General features: G+C 42.9%; 2 protein-coding genes across 2 annotated transcripts; one reads left to right on the top strand and one right to left on the bottom strand.

Moving 5' to 3' along the window:
• DFFA (DNA fragmentation factor subunit alpha) lies at positions 1 to 4,892 on the top strand. Its single transcript, XM_075190248.1, has 6 exons — positions 1 to 151; positions 1,039 to 1,200; positions 2,360 to 2,502; positions 3,057 to 3,246; positions 3,332 to 3,474; positions 4,076 to 4,892. Exons 1-6 carry the CDS (start codon positions 67 to 69, stop codon positions 4,247 to 4,249), a joined length of 897 nt encoding a protein of 298 aa, XP_075046349.1. The 5' UTR covers positions 1 to 66; the 3' UTR covers positions 4,250 to 4,892.
• Positions 4,893 to 10,282: 5,390 nt separating this feature from the next.
• CORT (cortistatin) lies at positions 10,283 to 15,631 on the bottom strand. Its single transcript, XM_075190256.1, has 2 exons — positions 15,456 to 15,631; positions 10,283 to 11,131 (listed from the first exon to the last, which is right to left on the bottom strand). Exons 1-2 carry the CDS (start codon positions 15,564 to 15,566, stop codon positions 10,925 to 10,927), a joined length of 318 nt encoding a protein of 105 aa, XP_075046357.1. The 5' UTR covers positions 15,567 to 15,631; the 3' UTR covers positions 10,283 to 10,924.
• Between the last annotated feature and the right edge of the window lie 422 nt (positions 15,632 to 16,053).

A 16,053-nucleotide genomic window follows, 5' to 3' on the forward strand; every position in this document is an offset into this window, starting at 1 on the left:
TGTCTGACATGTGACGTTGCCCCCTCCAGACCCTGCTGGTGACTTGTGTACAGGCTGCAGAGAGCTATGAAGCGCTGTGTGGTCAGTGTCAGGGGACAGAAGGACAAACATGGGGTGGCAGCTTCCTCCCTGCAGGAGTTACATGAGAAAGGTGAGTAGGGGGTGGTCCAGTGGTCCTCACTATATATATATATATAGGCTAATAACAGAGTGTACTGCATTGCATAACTGGTCATCAGTGGACCCTCAAAACCAGATCCCTGACCCCCACTTACAGAGGCATTGCTAGATATTTGTGGGTCCCATTGCAAAATTTTGTAAGGGCCCCAGGTACTCCCCCAAGGATGATAAAAAAAACAAACAAACATATACTGTATACACATGGGGCACAGTGACAGTGGAGATGCCCCTGGCACTACTATGGTAGTTACGCCCACTTGGTGTCCCTACCTACAAGTTCCTCTCCTCTGCTGTACTCCAGGTCTGTGTGACTGTTGTGGTGCTAGAAGTCCCAGCATGCAAACCTTGTCATCCAGCCAAACTACAAGTCGGGACATGCTGGGACTTGTAGTTCCGCCATAGCCAGAAAGTCACAGGTTACGTAAAACTGATGTGAGTGTGGTTATTGACACAATAGTACTCACATAGTTACATGAATTATGGTAATTGCTTTGTGGGACTACTGTATAAGTTGTTTTTACTTCCGTGAAACCAATTTCATGCAGGAAGTGAAATGATTACAATTGATTTACAATGCTAAATTGTATATGCTGATCTATAATACCATCATGTTTTACTAACACTGTTTTTTGGAATAGTGTAGTCTTGGTTACATCATAATCATGATGACAAAGTGTAAATATCACACATACACGTTTACTGTCTCTTATCGCAGTATATTTATATATATATATATATATATATATATATATATATATATATATATATTCAGTCTCTCACTTTGGCATAGTCTGTAAATGTACGAGAGAATTGCACAATGTTCCCTCTCATTAACCAGCATCTTTGTGTCCTGATAAGTTTTCACACTCCTGAAGTTGGACAGAACGAAGGACCCCACCACACTGGTGCTAGCAGAGGATGGGACAATTGTCGAGGATGAAGATTACTTCCTCTGCTTACCAGAAGACACTGAATTTGTTATACTAATAGGAGACAAGAAGTGGGCTTCCTGCACAGTAGGTAGGTGGAGAGTGAAATAAGGTTGTAGATTTTATTTTTGTAAACTGCTCAAACTATTTTACTGTACACGTCATATTGTGAACATAGTGTCCCAGACCATTCAGTCTACAATCTAATTTCATTGCTTTTGGGACAAACAGACCCTTCTGTATTTCAAACCAGGGTTCCCAGCAAGACTCTCATCGTCATTGTAAAATATAATATCACAGGGAACGGCGATAAGATTTGTATTGGAGGTCACACCCTCAACCAGGTCCTATAAAATGTAAATTATCTGAGAACAATAAATATTTGCGTGGCTGTGGCTGGGATCTGAGCAGGATGGAGGCAGCAGGAAGCGACAGACTGAGAGTTATATAGTGGAAGGAGCAGGTTCCCCCAGCAGCACAGAGTATATCAGGAGATCAGTGATGTGTTAGTGAAGATAGGGCTGCATGTGACAGGCGCAGTGACATGATGTGAGGAGGTGAATGGAGGCAACAGGAAGTCACAGACTGAGAGTTATATAGTGGAAGGAGGAGGTTCCCCCAGCAGCACAGAGTATATCAGGAGATCAGTGATGTGTTAGTGAGGACAGGGCTGTGTGTGACAGGGGCAGTGACATGATGTGAGGAGGGGAATGGAGGCAGCAGGAAGCCACAGACTGAGAGTTATATAGTGGAAGGAGCAGGGTCCCCAGCAGCACAGAGTATATCAGGAGATGAGTGATGTGTTAGTGAGGACAGGGCTGCATGTGACAGGGGCAGTGACATGATGTGAGGAGGGGAATGGAGGCAGCAGGAAGTCACAGACTGAGAGTTATATAGTGGAAGGAGCAGGTTCCCCCAGCAGCACAGAGTATATCAGGAGATCAGTGATGTGTTAGTGAAGATAGGGCTGCATGTGGCAGGGGCAGTGACATGATGTGAGGAGGGGAATAGAGGCAGCAGGAAATCACAGACTGAGTTTTATATAGTGGAAGGAGCAGGGTCCCCAGCAGCACAGAGTATATCAGGAGATGAGTGATGTGTTAGTGAGGACAGGGCTGCATGTGATAGGGGCATTGACATGATATGAGGAGAGGAATGGAGGCAGCAGGAAGCCACAGGCAATTTCTTTTATATCATTTCAGCAATTATAAGGTGTGTTATGAGAACCCTGAATGTGTCTGTTTTATCAGATGGAGGCACGGCGTGGCTCGCCCGGGAATCGGTAGACATGGATGATACAGATGGTGCCCAGCTTCCGAAATGGAAAGTGTTAGCTGCGCAGCTGAGAGAAAACCTGTCTAACATCATTCTGTTCTCAGAGTCTGACTTCCAGGTATGTTTAACTCTGTCCAGGAAAAAGTTTCTGCATTGTGATACCAGACATCCGCAGAGTTGCTGCATTCTCCACCTCGTTATATAAACTGCACTCTGAGACATTTGTGTGCATGATTAACACTTTGAATAAAAGCAGAGACGAGGTTGGCATTTTGGCACCTCTCCTCAGCCAGAGAATTTAAATCCTTTTGCTGCAAGGAGAAGGTTGTGCGCTTCTCTGTAAATTTGGGCTCCATAAATGTCCCTTGTCCACCGCTACAAGCATATTTATATAATACAAACCCTTGTGTTTCTAATCCCGTTTCACCTGCCCCTCCTCACAACGAACAATGCAAACTCGGAGGTATAAATGGGCGCATGTGCGCAGGAGTGACACAAGAGTATTTGCACTGTGCATTGGTACAGGACCTTTACAGAGTGCAATTAGCAGTTACCCTCAGAACGAGGTATCTGACGCACTGCTGATCCCCACTAGCTACCTACTGCCCCGGCTCCTACACACAAGTCACCTCCAGAAGATAGACATTACATCTGTGTATAACCCTCCCACAGACTCTTATTGACGTGCAGACCCCTGAGCTCAGTAAGGAGATGGCCGTATCCCCCATGAAGGCTGATATGCTGAAAGATACCCTCCAGGGTCTCCTGGACCGCAGGGAGGAGGAACGTCAGTCTAAGGAACTGCTGCAGCTCTATCTCAACGCTGTGAATAACGATGAAAACGATGGTTACAAAGTAACAGGTAAGAGAAGTTACCCTCAAATTATTCCATCTAATGCACAATAAAAAAAAATAATCCTTGTTCATCCCTTTAACTTTTATGTTAGAGCCGGAGGGTATGGATGAAGCGGACACAACCGAAAAGAGACCCGGGGAGGAGGGCAGACAGGCCCAGCTCTCCAGCCACATCATAGCAGTACTGACGGACAAGAGGCTGCCTCATCTCAGCTTATCCAACGAGCAGCTAGAAGTCAGTACTTACAATTATAGCATCAGAGCCTTTGGTGCTGGCTTAGGCTCACCGTGGCTCTACACCTAGTGTGGGACTACAAGTCCCTGCATGCATTTATAGACTGGGAAGGCATGCTGTAACTTGTAGTTCCACCTGAAGCAAGAAGTGTCTTACCCCTGTCACTGGTTCCTAATTAATAGATAAGCTGAGTTTTTACAAATATGTGGTCACATACTACAAGTATAGACCACTTTCCATCTGTAACCGTTCGTTGGGGCTGCCATATTGGTAAAATTATATCTTGTCCGTAGACTCCTATATACCCAACCCTACTGGGCAATCACATTTGAGCAAATCACTCCATGGGAAATCCCTTCTACATAGAAAACTTATTTGGGGACTCTAATGAAAATTTGTACAGAGAAGGGGTGCGGTGCTACCCATAGTAACCAATCCGATGTCTGCTTTAATGTTCAAATGTTGAGCTAGAAAAATGAAAGGTAGAAAGTTACTGGTTGCTATAGGCAACACCACCTTTCACTTGTTCAACAATGTTTTTGTCTTTTAAATAAATGTTTCATTGTAACGTCCCTTTAATTGTGAACTATGGTGTTTCCAGGCGGTCTGTGCGCAGGACCCCGATGCTTTGTCAGCGGACTTGAAGCGGAAGCCAGAAGACGTTCGGCGCTTGCAGACGGACTGTGCGGAGCAGCTGCAGCTACGCTATGAACAAGTGCAGTGTATGAACTCTCTGTCTAGTGTGTCGCAGAGCAAGAAGAGAAATGTGCCCTAGAGCCGTTGCAGAGCGGAGGCGAGGTCACGCCGGGTGTGAAGTGAGACACTGGTTAGACAACACGTCTCAGCCAGTAGTGTTACATAACACAAACTGAACACACTACAAGGATTTTACAAGCCAGCCCTTGCCTTGGACTTTATATCCAGCACAATATAAACTGTGCTAAATACAGACTTTGTATCCTATAAATGTGAAAAGTTACATTTTACGATCAACTCTTACAGATCATTTTTGTGTTTATGGGTGACGGACGGATATCTCCGATTTGTTTCAGGTTATATTTAGTGGTTAATAGTTGATATCTGTACAGATCTGGTGACTCCTTATAAGTGCAATTACATCAGCATCCTAATGCTGACTACAGAGGTGATGATGTCACAGCTGACCTCTTATAACTGATGACCTCACTAGTTTCTCATAACATTATGGTTTACAGGGAATTTAGTGTGTTAGTTGTATACTCTAGATGTGATTCATTTGCTACCAATTCCCAATAAGGATACTCTCATCACTATTCTGTGTCATTGTGAATGGTATTTAAATGCAGACTAAGATCGGTACCTGTTTTGTGTACAGAATATATTGCAAAAGTCTATATGTTTTGTGGGTTCTCGTCTTAATAAAGTTTTCTTTGATAATACCACAGTTTGCTTTTAATCACATTAGATCACATTAGAGGCTTGGTTTCTTCCGCAGCAGGAAAAAACTATGATTACCCATGAAATTATAAATTATATTGTCAAGAATATGTATTTTTGTAGCTCTTGAGTCATAGACGGATGGACTGAGTGAAAGGACAGACAATACATCACTAGCGGAGACCTAACTGATTTGGAAGGTTGCTGTAGGAAAAAAACCAATTGCAAATCAAGATATTTTTTGTGAAACTGACTGCAAAACATCATCTGTTTGGAACAGGTATATTTACATATCCAGGTATTATCTCCAAACCGGACATGGCAATAAGTGAAAATATAACCTTTATTATTTTACTAATAAATCCTCAATAAACCAATTAAAGTACACTAGTCGCCTTCACATATTGGACGCAGCCGTTTTGCAAACTGTATATAGGTGATTCCTATATTTGAACAAGATATATTTTAAACAATCCTATTTATCTCCATATTTACAAGTGGTACAACCCTATGGAACATTTTCCAGTAACTACAACCTAAAATAATAATTGTATTTTTCAGTGTTATGTCTCTTAGTTTAAAGAATGTGCCTGATGTCAGTGTAGATATTATAGTACGAAGGATGGAAACATCGCTTTCTCTGCAAACCATGATGCAGCCGATTTCATTTAATATAGACCAATGCAGCCAACTCCAAACTGATTTATGCAGTTGTATCTCCAGCAAACATGGACAACCTGCATCGCACTGGCTGTTGTGGGACTACAAGTCCCAGCGTGTCCTAACAGCCTGTAACTTACAGTATGCAAAATAGATCCTCCTCCATCGCCAATATACAACAAAGGTAGAGAATGCAAACTAGAATACAAATTTATCTTTAACATATTTTATTAATGGTAAAAAACATACAAATCTTGAACAATAGGGTGGTAACAATGATCTCTGATAGGACAGGCCAGAGGCGCCAACGTGGATGTATTATTATAGTAACTTCACAGTTAGTTTTAGGGGCATTTATGCAAGTTTGGTAACTCTGCATCTGTTTTGAAAATCATCCATTCAAATGCTCAATTATTTATGAATAGACCTGAAACCCCCTTCACTACAGGGCTTCATCGTGCTCTCCACACAGAGTATACCAGAAGACGGACAGGCAGATGGCACGGTCTCTGCCCAGCTGGGGGCAGTAGGGGGAGAGGAGACATTGTTATTAAGGAGTGGAAGGCTAGATAAAATAATTTAAAATACCTCCCGATACATAGGCTAGGCAGACTGAGGGGGGGTTCCTAGTGCACCTAACAGTAGTGCACGCAGCATTGCCCATGTATATTATGGGGATAGGAAGAGTTGGAGAGCAGCCAAGCACTGTCTAATATTATAGCCACGCCCCCATGCATGCTGGTCACGCCCACTGGTGGCGTGGTGTGGAAACTCCCCTCTACAAATCCTGCATTTGCCCCTGCGATACAAAGTAATCCCCCAGCCTCAGCTATCTTCACTCCCGTAGACCTAACCTGTAATAAAATGACTTCTGAATAGGCAGATAGTCTCATGCAGGTGAATGTGTGCAGGCCTCCGAAAAAATCCATTACACCTATATCTGACTGTCAGAGACAGCTCAGTGTTCTAGTTCAACAGCATATGCTGGATGCTTTAAAGACCAAATAAATCCCCTATGTCCTAGGTTCCTAAACTGTGCGCCACGGCTCCCAGGGGTGTCGTGGACAGGAAGAAGAAGAGGAAGGAAAAAGAAAAAAAAAACTACTTACCAATCCGGCGGCGCCCGGGACCCAGCGTGATGTCACGGCCGGCATTCAGTGAGAAGGGAGGAAGGAGGAGGATGCTGGGTCCCGGGCGCCGCCGGATTGGTAAGTAGTTTTTTTTGGGTTTTTTTCTTCTTCCTGTCCACGGCGGGATACAGAGGGGGCACAGCGAGGGGCAGATGGCAGAGGCTGAGGGGGCAGAGTGCAGATGCTGAGGGGGCAAAGCACAGAGGCAGTGGGGTCAGAGTGCAGATGCTGAGATGGCAGAGCGTGGAGGGGGCAGAGCACAGAGGCAGAGGGGGCAGAGCGTGGAGGGGGCAGAGGGCTGAGGGGGCAGAGCATGGGGGTAGAGTGCAGATGCTGAGGGGGCAGAGCGTGGAGGGGGCAGAGCACAGAGGCAGTGGGGGCAGAGTGCAGATGCTGAGGGGGCAGAGCGTGGAGGGGGCAGAGCATGGAGAGGGCAGAGGCTGAGGGGGCAGAGCGTGGAGGGGGCAGAGGCTGAGGGGGCAGAGCATGGAGAGGGCAGAGGCTGAGGGGGCAGAGCGTGGAGGGGGCAGAGGCTAAGGGGGCAGAGTGTGGAGGCTGAGGGGGCAGAGGGTGTGTTAGCTGTAAATTATTCTTTGACAGAAATATAATTGAAAAAAATATACATAAATAAATTATTTTCCCTTGGATTTATGTGTATTATTTTTGCATACAACCAAATAAGTAATTTATGTTCTGACCTAAATACTTATTACGTCTTTTTGACTACTTATAAAACAGCACTGCTCGGTAATTATTTTGGAGGGGTGCCTTGAAAAAATTATGGAGACTCTAAGGGTGCTGCGAACTGCAAAAGTTTGGGAACCACTGGACTATGTGAAAACCTATATATATATATATGAAATAACTGGAGTGTTTACACTTAATACTCCGATCTCTTTACTTTTATTTTCAGTACTTTACTTTGTAACGGATGCAGCATCGGGTAACACAGAGCTGATAGCTGATGATCTCAGTTTTGGGGCTTAGTTATACGGGGTGACGTAAGCTGGTACCATCCTGACATCCCGTGGTTCACAAAAGACATTTTTGCTTTATGGTAACCTGACCAGATCTGCCAGCAATGACTAGAGAATTACAGTATGTACATTGATAATAAAAGTGATTTATTGCTTAATGAAAAGGGAAGCAAATTGCTTGGCCATGAAACATGATTCAAACATTACACAGGCTGCAAGACTTTATCTTTAATTCTATAGAATGGCTGCAAAAAATGCTGAAGCCGACAAAGAGGGAAGGGTATTAACCCCTGCAGGACATAATTCACTTCGAGTGAATCATTTCAGGAGATCTAAGTGCAGTCTTCTAAATGTTTTATTAATCAATTTTAAAAAGAGGAGCTGTGAATTAATTATTTAAAAAAAAAATGATTAATTTCTGTGTTTGGATCTCTAGATTATTATGTAAAATTCTTAATTAGTTCCGACTTGTTAATTTTTCAAATCAGCCAATATATGGATTTCAAAGTCACAATGGTTGGCTATTTTAGCTTTTATTACTCACACAGACGGGAAGTAGATTAAACTAGATCCAGTGTTCGAGCAGGCAGCAATACAGGAATGGTCATGGTCCAGGCAAAAGATCAGGGCAGGCAGTAATACAGGAATGGTCATGGTCCATGCAAAAGATCAGGGCAGGCAGTAATACAGGAACGGTCATGGTCCAGGCAAAAGATCAGGGCAGGCAGCAATACAGGAATGGTCATGGTCCAGACAAAAGGTCTTACACTAGTCACCAGCAAAGGTTTTGTTTTGTGAACACGGCATTAGCCACAAACGGAGTATAAATTCTACAGTAGCCACCAGAAAAGAGCCGATGTAGTAAACCTTAGTAGACTACTGCCATCATAACGGCTATCTGTATTGTACAATTATCAAAAAGAAGTCTGTACTACAATCTACCAAAAAGAGGGGTTGTATTGTACACTAGCAACAAACAATGATGTCTTGTATCGTGCACTATCCGCTACGAAGAAGCTCTATATTGTACACTAGCCACCACGACGTCTGTCTGTGCTGTACAATGACCACCTGGAAGTCAGGATTGCACACTAGGAACCAGAAAGGTGATAAGTGTTTTTACACGACAATGAAATACACGTATTAGTCCTTCTGATTATACCTGTAACATGCTACTCCGTCATAACAATGTGGCTTTAGGCTAGGTAACACGCCCCACAATTTCTCATGTTGTTAAACATGAACTTTAATTACACTGAGTGACAACTGTGGTGTATTAGTTGCCTTTCTTCTGAGAATTAACTACTGTTTCTTATTAGTAGCACTATATCACTTAACATGTGTGTCTTATTGTCATCTAATTACCCTCAATAGAACCTGCGTTTCAAGCCTCTGAGGGCCCCAAAACCTTCTCCTCTGCAGTTCATCTGTAGAGAGAGTTGCATAGAATGAACGGTCGCTGAAAACAGATATAGGTAATCATCTGTCTGGAGTACTGCCATTCATAGGACCCAAGAGGATGGTGACCGGTTGGTGGGGGTGACTAACACTATCGGTTCCCTCTCTCCGGATATACAGCCATAAGATTTACAATATCCTGAGAGCTGAACCAGTCCCTATAGTATAATCTAGGTGTAGAGCAGCATAGGAGCCTCCTCTTACACCTACACATCTTGTGTTAGATACAGACACTAGTCATCCGCTGATGGGTCAAGTACTGATGGCTGGAATGAAGTTCAGATAAATTAAAATCGAATGACCTGGTGGGTCCAGCTTCATAATAAAGAAAGAACCTTTTGATTGGTTGATATGGGATTGCGTCATGTTACAGTATAAATCCTAATGTTAGGCTACAGCTGTCTGTTTTGTTGGATCCTTCGTCAAGTTTGTGCAACAAATATTACATAAACAAAGGCTGCTTGTGGGTGTGACTACTGCCTTTTCAAAAATGCCATTGTAGACACATAAGCACATTATATACCACTAAGTTCATTACATGGGTCCTTAGAAATATGAATATATTTAAAAAGATATTAATCTGGTGATTATATTACTATATAACTATGGTCACCTGCTGCAACCAATACATACTAGTTAAGAGTAGGTCACCCTCCCGGATCCTGAACTGGGTGGGGCCTGGCCTTAATGACGTGATTCGATGCAAATTATATCAACCCAAGCGCTAGTGGATTCCCGCGCATCGGAATGTATTCCCAGCTGTAATGTGTTTCTCTGATTCTCATAGGTCATCAGTTAGAGAAGAAGAGGCTTCTGGGTAATGCCTTGTCAGAAGTCCACAGACTCAAGTGGCGGCCATGCAAATGGCATTACCCAGAGGCCCCTTATCTTTTTGTAGAGATTTGCATTCTGGCCTCGAGGAGGGTAGCTGGCAAATCTCTCCCTAACTTTTTTTTTTTCCGCCCATTGTTTTAGTGGAACCAAAAAGAGGGAAGGAAAATTAACTTGTGGTATGGCTTCATCATGCTTGGCAGTGACTCTCAGTTAGTCTGCATGAAGTTCCCATATAGATACAGGAATGTATTCTACATCACAATGTGGCTACCAATACTTCTTAAAACCTAAGAGGCCCAGTTGTGTGCTGCGAATGGACCGTCTGTCACTGTCTCACAACAACAACACTTAGCCTGCATATCTCGTTTAATTACAGCACATTGATATGAAGTATGCATTATTATTATTATAATATTATACATTGTAAGGGGATGGTGAATTCTTTACAACAGTTTACAAAGAAGAAACCCCTAGAAATGAGTTCTGCCCTTAAGCAAAATGGCTGCCGTCTTTCTTAAGTGATGGTTGCTGACAAACACAAGACAATTGCTACTAGGTACATTTACATGGATATTCTCCACTAATAAAGTTCCTGTAATTTAGCATTAACATCTTGTTATCTCACTAAAAGATAATTCATGGAGTGAGTTTAACGAGGACCCGTCACCTACGCGCAGTGCCGGCGGCCATTTTGTGAGCTGAACCAGTACTGCTTGAGTGGGCAGCTGATAAATTCACCTCACCAGAATGAAGCATGAAGTGTCTCGGGCCTCGGCTATCTTGCCACCACCAGACTGAATTCATAGGCTGAATATCTGTTCAGCTACACAAAATGGCTGCCTCCACCGTGAATATGAGCCAGGTCCATTTTAACTACACATTATTCATATTGTGGTATAAAATCCCATCGTGGCTAAGCGAGTTGGATATGAAATGTGCGAGATTGTTAGATGGGGCGCCGTCTTCACGAGATACTCAACAGGTAGAGAACGTCTTCCAGAAAAAGTTCTTGCACATCCCCTTCTCGCGGCCGGCGTGCGTATTATACATGGATCGCTGCGGCCGGTACGGAAGCTCAGGCTCCTCGCTGCTGACCACCGGTTCGTTGCTCTCCGGTGACGTCCAGTCAAATATACCGGAAAGTATGTTCACAAGGTTGATTTTCTTCACTTCGTCTATTTCCTGGAGAGAGATTTATAAACCATGTTACAAGGGGCGAGTAAAGCCAATATTTTACATAAATAATTGGATTAAGGCCGAATAAATTGCATGAAGTAAACGGAGTGTTTATACTTAACTATGTCCATCATGCACTTTTTCCACTCGTCTGCAAGAGGCTGCCATGTTAGGAGTCAGATGCTTTTCCAACTAAACAGAGTAACCGAGTGCTTAGCTGACTGCAGAAATGCAATGTCACAGCAGCTCAAATAACTGTAGTCTCTGCTTTTTGACCTGTATGAGATCCCACAAGGTTCTAAAGCTATAGGAGGGGATTCAGTGGTCTGTAATACTAGACATTTATACACATCTGCAGTGGAATGGCTGGGTTCTGCAGAATTATTTTATCTCATTGGGTTCCTATCTGAAAATTAAAATGTTGGAAATTAGCGCCCTTTTATGTAGCTATGAGGAAGGCTTGTCTAATTTAGTTATATTGTCTAAATAACCCCCAATCAAGTTTTGCCTTTTCCACGATGCTGCCCATGTGTAGGACCGGTTTACAGAATACATTTGGAGAGATAAATGGATCAAGTCTCTATCCTGACTTTGGTACACCACATCGGCAAATTTTCCCTTCCAGATATATAATTAGATAGAGATGAATAAAGGCTCTACTCGATTACTGCGATTTGTCATCCTCTTAAAATGTTGGAGCCATGGACAAAAGCAATGGCTTTGGGTAAAATAAATACCCCGTTAGCTTTAAGAAGCACACAGTGTAGAAGCAAGTATGTTTCTAAGTGATCTTGTGGGCAGCACAGTGGCCTAGTAGTTAGCACTTCTGCCTCACATCACTGGGGTCATGAGTTCAATTCCCGACCATGGCCTTATTTGTGTGGAGTTTGTATGTTCTCCCCGCGTTTGCGTGGGTTTCCTCCGGGTGCTCCGGTTTCCTCCCACACTCCAAAAACATACTGGTAGGTTAATTGGCTGCTATCAAAATTGACCTTAGTCTCTCCCTCTCTGTCTATGTGAGTGTGTGTCTACATTAGGGAATTTAGACTGTAAGCTCCAATGGGACAGGGACTGATGTGAATGAGTTCTCTGTACAGCGCTGCAGAATTAGTGGCGCTATATAAATAAATGATGATGATCTTGGGCTTAAAAATAGGACATAGTTAAGTGTTTTAAAGGAAAAACAACATTGTTACTGCTGTGACGAGTAGAACACATTATTTCCGGTTGTAAAACTGCTACATTTCGGTGTAACGTAGTGTAAATTTCGCAATGATGTCCTTGCACCCAACTACTGTAGGTATTTCAACACTTCTTACAGGGGGCAGACCAGGGAACAAAACAAACGGATGGTAAATTTGGTGCAAGAGAAAGAAACCAGATAGATTACACCTAAAACACTTTGGGTGACAGATGCACTTTAAGAAAGTTTTGAGACAAGGACGCAGCGATATAGATGTTCCGTCGCATTCTGTTTGTTTTTTTCTCTTCCAACAAACCCTCTCAAATTAGCCCAGACCCTTAAAAACCGCAGGACTGCACCAGTTCCCCAGCGTTACATGAATGATGACGGGCTTGGTGGCAGCCAGACAAGTTAATACGTTACATTTGCTTCCTGCGCAGCTAAATCTTCTACAAATGGACAATTTTTCCTTCCTCAGACAGGGAACATTGCTTTGATTTAAGTCGGTGGCATTTAATAATGGTAAAATAAAATAATTTTACTTTTCCCTTTTTTTTTATTATTTCTCTTTTCCTTCTCCACAGATGTTAGTAAAACGGGACAGATGGAACAAATCAGAAGCCTAATTATTATTCGGCCCCATTATTTTTGTGTGACATCGGTGGCTCTTTAAATATGGGGGCCCTAACCTTTCCCACATCACTCTGGAGGCAATTCAGAAGGAAATGACAGATTCTGACAGATAATGTACTGCCAGGCTCCGGCTCTGCACTTCCCTGTACCGTTTTAATGTAATAACCTGCTTTAATGGTTACATTTATGGACTGTTTCCTGGAACTTTTTCAAAAAATGGAAAAAGAGAAGTAAATGAATCTCTGAAATAGGAGCCTGTAAAACGAAGGGGATTTAATTAACTGTCCAGGCCGCAAGCTCACGTCCAATCGCGGAATTCCATCTTTCATATATAACTTCATTTTGCAATTGATTTTCTTTCAATTCACCTTTTTTTTTTCCTTCCCTTTTTCAGATGCAGCCGCCTATTAGGTTAAACATATAAAGGCACTTATCTGGAAACAGCCATGTTGTGTGCGGTCTCGGGGCAGACGCAAGTCAGCAGGGCGGCTAGATTACGTTTGACTTTCTGGTCTGTTTTGTGTAATCTGACAAGTGGTCCCATAAAGCATATTTACCGGATTACCACTTCTGCTCCCAGAAACACACAATGTCATTTTTTCTTTTCTTCTTGGTCACATGACACAAAGAAGCGAATTAATAAGGCGGCCATATTTGAAACTGGATCGGGTTCAGGGCAACTGATAATGAGAGAAAAACACACTTTGATTTTCCTGATCTGGGTCAAAGTCAGTGCACTGCCTTATATGTTTACACAGACTATTTAGCAGGGAGTTCTGACTATTTAGTGGCTAATATTGTAGATGCTGCATTCAAAATGCATTGCATTATGAAATAATCAGCAAAAGGGAACAATATTGGTCCATTATCTTCCTGCGAGAGGTACGTCTAACATGGAAAGTGTAGCTACCACCAATAACTAAAAATCTCTAAAGCAGGCTTGGAAAACCTCTACAGGCGTTGTGAAACTACAAGCCCCAGAATCCTTTGCCAGACGAGAACTGTCAGGGTGTACTGGAATGAGTAGTTTCACAACCCCGGAGGAGCCTCAGGTTGGCCATGTGTGCTCTAAACTGTTCAAGCTCCCAGCTTTGTATAACACTTTTTCTTTGTGATGCACCATACTGGGGGGAAAAATAAATTGTGTCCATATTGGGCAGCACGGTGGTTCAGTGGTTAGCACTTCTGCCTCACAGTGCTGGGGTCATGAGTTCAATTCCCGACCATGGTCTTATCTGTGTGGAGTTTGTATGTTCTTCCCGTGGGTTTCCTCTGGGTGCTCCGGTTTCCTCCCACATTACAAAAACATACTAGTAGGTTAATTGGCTGCTATCTAAACTGACCCTAGTCTGTCTTTTTATCTCTATGTGTGTATGTGTTGGGGAATTTAGACTGTAAGCCGCAATGGGGCAGGAACAGATGTGAATGCGTTCTCTGTACAGCGCTGCGGAATCAGTGGCGCTATATAAATGGTGATGATGATTATTGCCTAGCCTAATCGCCTAAAAACCACATACTGCCTTTTATATGTTATTCATTTTTAGAAGGGCAGTTTCTCTCTGAGTCAAATTCCCTGTCTTTCTTCTTCCCCGCCCCCAGACGATCCCCTTTTGTACCTAAAACATACACCAAAGGTACAAGCTTTAACTGACTAAAGCCTGCAGCGTGGATGGTTTTCAACACAATTGAGTGTCTTTTTTAGGCAATCTGCAACGCTGAGAGGTCGATCAGTAATTCTAGAACCAGGAGGGTCCACGTAGGAAGGGGGGATTAGTTCCACTCATACCAAGCATAATTCTGCATTGATTATACAATTACATCTATGAAAGCAGAGATTACCTGCTGCAGTCAGAGGACACTGACACCTCAATACATAAATGATCTGTCAATTAATGAGGCTCAGTAAGAGGCAGCAGCACCCTGTAACTAAGAAGCTGAAAGCAATGTACTAGGTCCTTAAATTAAGATTTTTGTGCTGGAGTACGGGCCGTTTATATGATCAGAAACATTTCTGCTCTGTTTATATTGAGAATTTACTGATCACTGAACATTTATTCATAAAAAAATGAATTATTTTTTTTTTTTTTTAAAAAAAACATTCTTCTACATCTGTCGGGGACATGCGCTATGTAACTCACGTTCAGCCCTGGTCGGTTCTATGAAACAATTACTATGAAAGGGGCTGTCGGGATATTCCTGCATCTCTTCCTAACACACGGATCACTGGAAAGCAGATGGAAGTAATCACCACTTTAATCAGGATGTGCGTTAATGACAGCAAGTTTCGTTTATATGCACCGAGAGACATAGATATCTACTTACAAGTAACACAGAGTACGTCCTACCTTTCCAGAAAGGAAACAATGTACAGCAGCACACTTTAAAGGTAGATACACATGGCTGTAAGATTAGAGATCATGGATCTCTGCACACCGTACCTCAGGAGCAAACTGAGCGATCCTGTGGACCTACCCCCAAAACTACTATTACAAACTCTCCCTCCCCGGTACGTACCATGCTGTCACTTGTAGTCATTTTGTCGCTCTCTTTGGGCACAGCCGATCTGGCGGAGCAGGATGCCAGGAGGACGAGCAGCAGCTGGGTGGTGATCACGGACTGGTACATATCGCATTAGATTCAGCCCGGCGTAGTCTTCACCTGGAATCGGAGCTCTTTATATAGACAGACTGTCTGACACTCCGGCCGTGAAACACAATCGAGAGCAATTATCCAAAAACCCAGCAGCTTGGAGCATTTAATGCCATAATTACAGAATGTGTTGTAGACGGAGATGAGAGGGTAAAGGAGCTTTAAAAAAAAAAAATATATATATATAAGAAAAGTGATTTGAAGGATTCGTCTAGTGGGTATGTGAAGAGGAAATAATTCCTCGCTTCTGCTAGAGGCTTCTCCATTCATCAGATAAAGACGTATAAGGACTAGTTACCTGCATTCTAAGAGCTTATTCATAAAATACTCAAGTGCCTTCTGAGGCAACAAGAAGACGATGCAGCATGAGATTGGGAACATAAGAATACGGTTATATACACTAAGGGCTAAACCTGTTTCTTCCTGCAGTGGGTCACCCCAAAATTAGGCAGATAACACTCTG

The sequence above is a fragment of the Mixophyes fleayi genome, chromosome 11 (assembly GCF_038048845.1).
Source record: "Mixophyes fleayi isolate aMixFle1 chromosome 11, aMixFle1.hap1, whole genome shotgun sequence".
Classification (NCBI taxonomy): Eukaryota; Metazoa; Chordata; class Amphibia; order Anura; family Limnodynastidae; genus Mixophyes; species Mixophyes fleayi.